The 9,434-nt window shown below is 40.7% G+C and overlaps 1 protein-coding gene across 4 annotated transcripts in view; it reads left to right on the top strand.

The window, feature by feature from the left end:
• The first annotated feature begins 161 nt into the window (after window positions 1-161).
• IRF2 (interferon regulatory factor 2) overlaps window positions 162-9,434 on the top strand; it is a 42,843-nt gene continuing 33,570 nt past the window's right edge. The window contains exons 1-2 of one of the 4 annotated variants that reach the window (XM_035897718.1): window positions 162-4,170; window positions 5,406-5,464. In XM_035897718.1, the coding sequence (XP_035753611.1) occupies window positions 5,441-5,464 (24 nt within the window). In that variant the 5' untranslated portion in view covers window positions 162-4,170; window positions 5,406-5,440. Of the gene's footprint in view, window positions 4,171-4,487; window positions 4,591-5,405; window positions 5,465-9,018; window positions 9,095-9,434 lie in introns of those variants that run through there. The other 3 variants (XM_035897719.1, XM_035897720.1, XM_035897721.1) reach the window with 3 other exon arrangements.

The following is a 9,434-nucleotide window of genomic DNA, read 5'->3' as shown; positions in this document are numbered from 1 at the left end:
GACACTCGGCAGCCTCGAAATGCGCTCTCCCTTCTGTTTTTTTTCCTCAGGAATAGCCTCTCTTCTGTGCTGCTGTGGCTTCTTGTGTGGCGGTTTGCAGAGCGCTGTCCTGCTCCGCACCAGCAAGTGGAGGGCCAAGCGCTGGGTGTCTTCCCACCACCCCCCCCACCCCCAGAGGAGATTTATGAACGGGGGTTTTGTTTGTGTGTAGCGCAGAGGGTCAAATTCCAAGTGTCTCGCAACGTCTGGGGTCAAAGTTGCAAGCGCTTGAAGAACTGGGTCCCTCAGCCCAGGTTCCCAGAGATTTTAGGTCTTTAATTCCCATCTTCATTAGCGTGAACACCTAAACAGCAGAGTACTTGAGGCTTATTTAGACACAGAGCTCAGATAAAGGAATTTCTGAATGTAGGATTTTGCTCCCGGTTAGCGTATGGTTGTAATTTATAGCCCGGCTTACCATGCTAAGACCTTGCAGACAGCACTCTCTTGAATGTTGGAGCAGTTGTGAACTACAGCCTCGGCTTCTGGAGATGAAATACTGCGTGTTTAAGTTTATAGTTATTTTATTTAGGTCTTAATGGGTTTGCATACAATAACCTTTGCAGAATGCCTGCAGTAGTACCATAAAAAGAGAGCTGAGCGGGGCAGCAACGTTTAAATTCACCCTAATACGGAAATGGTGACACAATTATAAAAGTAGCAGAATTGACTTGTGAGGCATATGGTTTCTGTCTGAATCGCAATCTTTCCATGCCACCAGCCCCTTCAGAGACATCACTGTCCTTCTCTGGCCCTTGTTGGTACTTTGCGTGCCCCTCGTATGCAGTGGTCCCTTTTCACTGGTAAATGGTGGTGGAAGGCCTGAGAGTGCCAACCCCTTTGACGTGGTATTGCTTTGTCACAGTCATATGCAACGCTGCAGTTTTTTAGCTAGGTATGGGCACGGCGAGGTGCCTGACACCGGTGGTATCCCTCTGAGGCTGGGGGTCCCAGCTGGTGGGCAGAGGTGGTTAGAGTAGCCAGCCATTATATTTGGCGTACGTATCTTTGTGGTGCCAGCTGGTTACTTGCTGAGTATGAAAGTGGCAGATTTCAGAAGATGTCAAGTTGGCCTCTTGAGGTGTTCATCACAGGTCACGTTACGCAGAAGGGGGTAGCTAAGAAGTTGAGAAGTAATGTACAGGCTGTTAGGAAGGGGGGTTAGACACCCCAGTCTCTGTTGCATGGAGGTCTTTACTCTGATATGTGGGTCCAGGTGGAATTAGAGAGAGGCAGAGTCTTAATGAACAGTTGAGAAAATGATGCAGAAGAAAGGAGCTAAGGTTCAAGAGGAACTGGGAATGCTTTTGGAATAGAAAGGGTCTGCATTAGTGACTTTATCTAACTAGTTGGCAGCCGGGCTATGTATGCCTTAAATTAAAACATGTATTTATTTAGATATGTAATTGCTATATCAAATTTTAAGTTTTTAAAACAAAACAGTGGGAAAAAGCTGACAGGTGAAAAAGAACGTAGTTTGCTATGACACATACTCCCTGGAAGAGGATCGTCATCCCCATGGTATTAAACCATCTCCATGATATAATACTTGGAGTATCAGAAACTTTGTGGAAGCTCAGGTAGTGTAGTGACAGACAACAGATGGCATAGAGAGAAGAGAGTAGCTTGCCACGTGTATGAAGTGGGATACTTTTTGGTAAAAAGCAAATAACTGTTCTGGGAAGTAACACGGGATCTCATGAATTGATATTCCAGGCCTAAATAGGAAGAGTAGAGATCAGGGCTCTATGACTGTCTGCCGAACCAAGATGTTGACAACGACTGTCATCTACCGAGGGGGGGTAGAGAAGCTACTGAAGTAGGAAATACAATGGCAATGGGAGGCTTCAGTTGCCCCCACTTAGATTATGTCATGCTCTAACATTAAATTTGCCCGTGTACTAACTTTTTAGATGCCAAAAAAACCTGCTTTGTAGGTGTAGCTTGTAAGGGTGCTCTGTGGGTGGCAACTCGGGACAAGGTCCTGGCCAGCAAGAATTAAGTTCAGAATTTTACATTAAAAATGCCAGCCAGCTGTGACGTGACAGTGATCACAATGTACTTGGACTCAGTGTTGCTTCAGGAGCACTAAAGCCAAGGGCTGTTGTGGCAGTGTTTAATTTTCCAAATTAAATCTTCATAAAACAAGGAAAACAATGAATGAAATGGTGAGAGGCAGCCAAAAGTGAAAAATATTTGCAGGTGGCATGTAATTCTTCAAAGACACTGAAGTAAACACTCAGAGCAATTACATGGCATCTGCCGGAAATACCAAAAAAGTTGAGCAGGCTGACAAGCAAAGTGAAGGAGCTCAGTAGAAGTAAACTCAACATCTTTCAAAAAGTTAAAGCGGAAAAGAACGTTAAATCTGTGTTAAACACAATAAGGTAGGCCAAAAAGAGTCATGGAATAAGTTGCTAAAGGCATGAAAACAATTAGTAAATCCTCTTTGAAATGCATCAAAAGCAGGAAGCCTGCTGATAAGTGATCCATGTGTAGAAGGAGTGTCCAAGGAAGATAAAGTCATAGCAGGAGAGTGAAACACATTCTTTGAGCCTGGCTTCACTGAAGAAGAGTTTAAGGAGATTCCCTTGCTAGAGGCTTTTTCTTTTTTTTAAGGCGTGAGCATGTTGGAGGGTTTCTCCCAAATTGTAGTGTCTGTAAGAGAGGGCACCAGTTCGAAGCATTGAGGAGAAGGATGAAGTAGAGGGCAGGAGGTGGTATTTGTTCATGAGTTTTGAAGGAACTTAAAATATGAAATTGCCGATAGATTGGCTGTTGTGTTCAACTTGTTGCGTAGGCCTGCCTTGGTGCTCCAGGAATAGAAGGTGACAAATGAGCTGTCAGTTTTTCAATGTTTCTGGGGAGACTGAGAACTCCGGGCAGTCATTTTTGTTTGCTTGTTTGCCAGGGATTAGTGAATGGGATTAGCGAACACTCGTATGAATGTGATACATTGACAAATAATAGGCCTGACTCCTGTTGAGGAGGAGTTGTACGTCACGAGTCTTCTGGAGTTCTCTAAAGGCATTGCTGAGCTGTTGTTGAGGTCTGGTTGATACAGGCCTTCTTAAAGCAGGGCCAGTTTCAAAGTGGGATCATTGATTGCTCTGGGTCGTGCGGTCATGGTCAGTTTGCTCAATGAAAGGAGGTTGCCAGTTGTGTGTGTCATCGTCCCCCCGGCCCGAGTCTGCCCAGGGTCTATGCCGTTCAACGGATGGAGGAAGGGATAGGTGGTGATGTGACAAGTTTACTGGTTGTATTAATCCATTCAGAGCAGTAAAATCTTGAAGACTGAACCACAAAGACTGTAGAGGGATCTCATATTGAAAGTCCAGATGTAAGTTTGCAAATGAAATTCGGTACAGACCGATGCAAGTGTAATGCACATGTAAGGGAATGCAATCTTAACTCTACACAAGGATGAAGTCTGAATTGGCTTTTTACTCAGGAAAAGATCATACAACACAGATAATCCTATGAAAAAATAAGCTCTGTGCCCAGAAGTGCCTAAGAAGGGAGAGGGCAGGTTAGGAATTATTAGGAAGCAGTAAAAAATGAAATAGAAAACACTGTCATGCTACTATAAATCCATATTGCTGCCCTATCCTGAATAGCATTAAAAATTTTTGTTCCCCCATCTTAAAAAGAATGTGGTGGAAGATAATGAGCTACAGAGAAAGGCATAAAAGACAATCAAGGGTATGAAACAGCTTTTGTGAAAGAGTAAGTAGCTTCAAAAATAAGTGACTGAAGAGGATGTGGGGCTGTGCTTTAAAATCATTAGTGTCATGAAGAAAGTGAATAGGTAACAGTACAGATAAATGTGACCCAAATAAAACAATTGGGAGGCAGCTTCAAAACAACAGGAGGTGTTTGTCCTGCAGTACATAAATTGCGGTGCTCGTGGCCACTGCGTGTGTGTCAGGGGTGTATGTGGGTTCACAAGTGATTAGGCAGTCTGTGGGAGAGAAACTTGCTGTGCAACTTAGCAGACAGAAAAGTTCAATATCAATTTCTGGGCACTGACTGCCCATGAAGAATTACTGAGATGCTGATCAAGAATTATTTCTGAAAACTGCAAATAGAAACCTTCTCCATTGAGAAGAATAAGCTAAGTTCCCTTTGCAGGTAACATAGAGAAGCAAGACCATGTCTTGCCCTTTGTTAGTGACTCTTGTGGCATAAGATCTTACAAAACTTCCAGCAAAAAAATGTTTCTATGATGATCCTCTTTAATCTGTGCTTGTTACCCCTGGACTTGTTAACCTGACACGAGTCACAGTCAAGTTAAGTGCATCCTGTATGCATTTAACATGGCATAGGAGTGGTACCCCAGCAAAATTCCTCTGGTGTTTGCAGGATTAGAACCTCAACTTCTATTTTGTGGATCTTATATTGAAAGCCGCGGTCCATTTGTAGGTAAAGAAGTAAAACTAATCACGTGTTGCTCTCACTTATCTCTGTGACTCGTTTGTAAAGACCGCCCTTTCGAAACTCGATTCTTCAAAGGCCTACCATGATTGTGATATTGAGGGCATAAACCATAAGGTAGTGTTTACAGACATTTTATTATAGCGTATGGTGTTATAAACTGTGATTAGTGTAAAACATTTGCTGGTTTGTCCTTCTAGATCACAAGTGCAAAAGCAAAACAAAGAATAAGCAAGCCGAAAAAATTCTGGGTACAGTGAATGAGAGGAACAGATTTATTAAGTTGCGTATTCCTCATATACGAGTAACATTATGGAAAAAAATCGTTCAGTGTAATTAAATAATTTTGCCTTCTTTTTTTCCAGAAGTTGTGTTTGAACTATATGAAGGTTCTTCCTTGTATTGGCTGTGTGTGAACTCTTAAGAGTATTATAGATCAAAATAGCCAGTAAGAAAAACTGGAATCGGTAATTAACTGCTACTAACAGTTAGTGGAGGGGAATGCATGTTAACAGTTAAGAGTTTAATATCTACACATATATATATGTGCACTCACACATATCTAATATATATATAAAAATATAAAATTAGATGTTTTGTATATAGTATAATTAATACATTGTATAGCACGCATTTCTTACTGATAGACTGCAAAACAGTTTTAAAACTTGCAACTTCTAGCTAGTGCCAGATATATTTTCCATTTCTTGGAAGTTGATGAAAAATTACTGGGTTTTTTGAATGAGCTAGGGAGAAAAGAAAGAAGTAGTAAGCAGTAAAGTAATGTAATGTTTCGTTTCTTAATGTGTAATATACTGCAAGCCTGGCTTTGTGTATATTGGAAATCTTCTGACCCCTTTGTTTGCTTGGGGCAGATTGCACCAAATGTACAGCAGTTTTTAGTACAAGGCAAATGTTTTATCTTCTTGCAGCTTGGACACAGGCATCCAGGAGCAAATGCGCCTGCATGTGGCATGTTGTTTCACCCAAGGTACAGAACTAAATTCTAACTTTAAATTATTTTAACATTCTGTTGTTGCTATATAGGTTGCTAGCTTTCAAGGTGAGCTTGGATGTAATAATTTCCATGTTCTTGCCCCTTACAGAGCAGAGCGGGTTACGGTTTGATAGTTTTTCAGCTAGCCTTTGCGGGTTTGGTTTGTACCTCCCAGCATATCTGGTGTTAGGTATGGAGTTAAGCTGCAGCAAAAGCAAAAGTATTAACATTAGTTCTTTAGTTTGAACTTCATGTGACAGTGGATGTTGTCTAACCATTTCCCTTTTGCTGTAAAATTATTTTAAGTACTTTTTAATTTAAAGACTTACATGCTTAACATTGATATAGCACAAAAGAAGGAAGTATTGCTTATGGTTTGTTTTAAGAAACTCTGAAAGTGTGGTTAAGTTCTGCTTGTTGTGTACGGAGGGATATATGTGACTTGAGGGGCGTGATGAGTGCACAGAAGACAAAGTCTGTACTGTAATACTTCTGTTGGTATTGCACATTGCTTAACAGCACTACAAGCAAACCTTTTACAGCTTTATCTAAGGAAGATAATGCCTTAATTCTTTAATAAATTCAAGTAAGAGTAAGTTTAGGCCTTTATGTGCATTTCATGCATATATATAACATGCATTTGGTGCGTGATGTGGACTTTTGTGTGTTTAGTGCTCTTTTAAGGTGTTTTGTTGAATCATGTAAATGTGCTACATATGCAACTGAGAGATGAATCTGGTGGAAAATGCTAAACTGCTGAATTTAATTGGATGTGGCGTATAAATTTGTAAAATCAAAATCAAACAATCCCACCACCAAAAGCACTTGAAAATTGTGATAGCATCTCACAGAGTTTATCTAAATAAAAATAACTCCACAGTAAGAAAAAAGGTGGGATAGGAGACAAATATTTTAAAATTACTGAAAGCTTTCCTGTAGGATCTCAAATCCCAACAGTGTTACATGAAAAAGTTGAAAGCAAAACCTGAGGATAAAATTGAAACCAAATATAAACAAAAGTGAAACTGACTCCATTGGTTTTCATTTCCCAGATGGCAAAAATGAAAGAATAAACACAGAGCAAAGAAGCATGAGTGCTGAACTTGAAAAATTATTTCAGTTTTATTATTTATTTAATCTGCTGGTAAACTTGACTTCTGCACGACAGCACTCCTTTAGCAGGCTACACAGTAGGGAGTAGGGGTTGCTGTCCCCGATTTATCCGTGTACCACTTTTCCCACCCAGTGGTCTGGGTGATGGCCCCGCAGTACAGGAAGTGGCGTCTTCTTCTGTCATGGACGTAAGATTTTGAAATGTTGAGGCAAATGCGTACAGAAAGTACAGTGGAGGTGATGTCATCCAGTATGATGAAAGCAAGTAATTTAGCTGGTAAGTGTGCTTGAAATTTATTCATGTTGAGATGTGAATTGCTAATAGGGTCAGGTATAAAATACACGGTGGGGTTTTTTTTTGCCCCCCACCTTGGGATCGTCCACTTAGATCTGGGTCAGATCAACAGTAACCAACAGATGGTATCTGATACCAGCTTTGCTGATGACATGAAATGACTGTGAATGGTTTCACTCTGTTTCCACAGATCAGTCAGCAGCTAGAAGGTCCTTTTTGACCTTGAGAACTAGCTGGTGAATTAGCCAAAAGACGTCCAAACACTGGGTGGCTGTGGAAGCTTGAATGAGTATCCTCACCTGTAGAGACACATACTCCTGGGCTATATTGACAAAAAAGTGGTGTGTTGAGGAGAAGCTTGGACAATCGCTGCTCTGCTGAAGCTTTACTAGGGTCAAATGAAAGACTTTAATTCTAGAGGTCTAATTCTCACCCATTTGCAAACATTGCATTTGAACATATCAAACCTAAATTCTTTGGATGCCTAAACTGTTCTGGAGATTTGAGATTGATGAGGGAAGCTGATGAAGACTGGCTTTGTTTAGTTTAATAATATTTATCCGGCTTAGATGAGAAATGAAGATGAGTTCAGTGGTCTCACTCTAGCTCAGTAGTATTTTAGGAAGCTTCCAAGATAGAAATAGCCACTGCAGCTCAGAAATTGAGGCTGTCTCATTGCTGTTGGTCTGTGGTTAACACAAAAACTTTAAATTAAGAGCACATTTTGTAACCGATCCTATTAACTATTCATACCTCAACATGAAAATGAGTTAAGTTCCTGTATGTCCTGTGGCAGTGGAAAGAGTAGCATTTTTATAAAAAGGAGGATTACATCATACCATTTCAACAAGCATCAGTATTAAGTGTTTAATAATTAGCACTCTTTAAATGCAAGTATTTGAAGTGTATGTAAAAAAGAAAGATGTTGCTCTCTTAAATTCTCCAGTGTCAAGCAATATCTCTGTAATAACTAATTCAATTTATTTTTTGTGCTCAACACATCTGCTTCTTTCATGGTGCTATTTTTGTAACTGTAAATAAGTGCATGTGACAGACATGTTTCCAGCTCGCAATGTGGATGATTCAGAGGATCCCAGCCCCCAAGTCTGTGCCTGCTGTGGTCTGTCTGTAAAGCAAGCATCTAAGTAAACGAGAGAGTGTTTTTTACAAATCTGAAACAGCATATACTTTTCTTTAATACCTTCTCTTGGAAGTAAAGGAGAAACTCCTTTCTTGAAAGGGCTAGTTTTGGCGCTCGCTGTGAGGTTAAGCAGATGTAGTTTATGTCTTTTGCTCTCATTTCTGGGTGCTGTGCTAGCGATTAGAAGTTCGGGTGGCAAAAGTGTAGGTGTGGGTTAGCTATTAACTCCAGTGCTAGAAACTGCCCTTGCCCAGACAATAAAATGAAAGCTTTAAGCAAATATTAAATCGCACTTTAGTGTAGTGTGCAAATAGTTTTTGCCATGTGTTGCAGAACAGTATGTTATACAAACAAAGGTAGCTGTGAGAAACAAGCCCAGTCTGAGCAAGGTGGATTACATCAGGTGCAGGTCATGGCCGGTGAATGTGAAAACTCTTCCTTGAACACATTTCTCAGTGTTAGCTATCTGGAATAATTTTTCTGCCTCTGTGAATTCCTCTAAAATGTCACTGTCTTCTCTGCAGTCCTGCCCGAGCCTCACAAGCCACCAGTGTGGGAACATTGAGATGAAGGACTTTTGTTTTACAATGGCTGCTTTTCTTATATATAGCACCCTATAAAGTGCTGACCCTGTACTTAGGCCAAAGAATGCTAGACAGGATACAGAGATTAAGTCTGCCCAGGCTTTAAAAAATATTTTTACAATTTAAGATCCTGATCTTGCAGATGCTCGCATGTGTGATTATCCATTGCTTTCAGAGGGACACATGTAGGAAACATGTTGTCCTTGTTAAAAGTTTTAGGGATGTCTCCTGTCAGCCTAGTCACAGAGCATGTAAGAGTGTGTTGGTCTAACAGAGCCATGGAGAGACTTAAAAAAATGCTGTTGAGTTGCATCAGTATGATAAAAGAAGTGATTCTTGATAATTGCTTGAGCCTTAATAGCCTTCTAGTTTTCACTAGGCTGGAAAATTCTGTATGAATCAGGTGTCAAATGCTGTTTTCCTGACAACTTTCAAGAACGCACCGGGTTTGGCTTCCATGGACACAGCTATGCAGCAGCAGCTATTAACATGTGGGTATTTGGGAGTGGATTTGTGCGTGAGCACTTAATTCCAGAATAAAATTGATTTATTGGGGGATAACTGCTCCCCAATGCAAGGAATTAATTATTCCCTGACAACCGTGCCAGCAATTTTCTTGTTGTAAACAAGCCCTTCCCAAACTTGCCTGAGTGAAGTACAGCTCTCCTACAGAAAAGTCACCACCTCTCTCCTAGGCAGCTTTTGGGGGAAAGGTACTTAAACATACCGGACACTGGAGACAAATCTTGATCAATTATCAGGCGTGACACAAAGCTTAAGAAGGAAATAAATCAGGTAAAAGTTATGGCTGCTTTTGAGACTGCTGGAGGA

Source organism: Egretta garzetta, unplaced genomic scaffold (genome assembly GCF_000687185.1).
Source record: "Egretta garzetta isolate BGI_Z169 unplaced genomic scaffold, ASM68718v1 scaffold46, whole genome shotgun sequence".
Taxonomy (NCBI): Eukaryota; Metazoa; Chordata; class Aves; order Pelecaniformes; family Ardeidae; genus Egretta; species Egretta garzetta.
The sequence above is the reverse complement of the archived record's forward strand: the minus strand, read 5'-3'. Positions and strand labels throughout refer to the sequence as shown.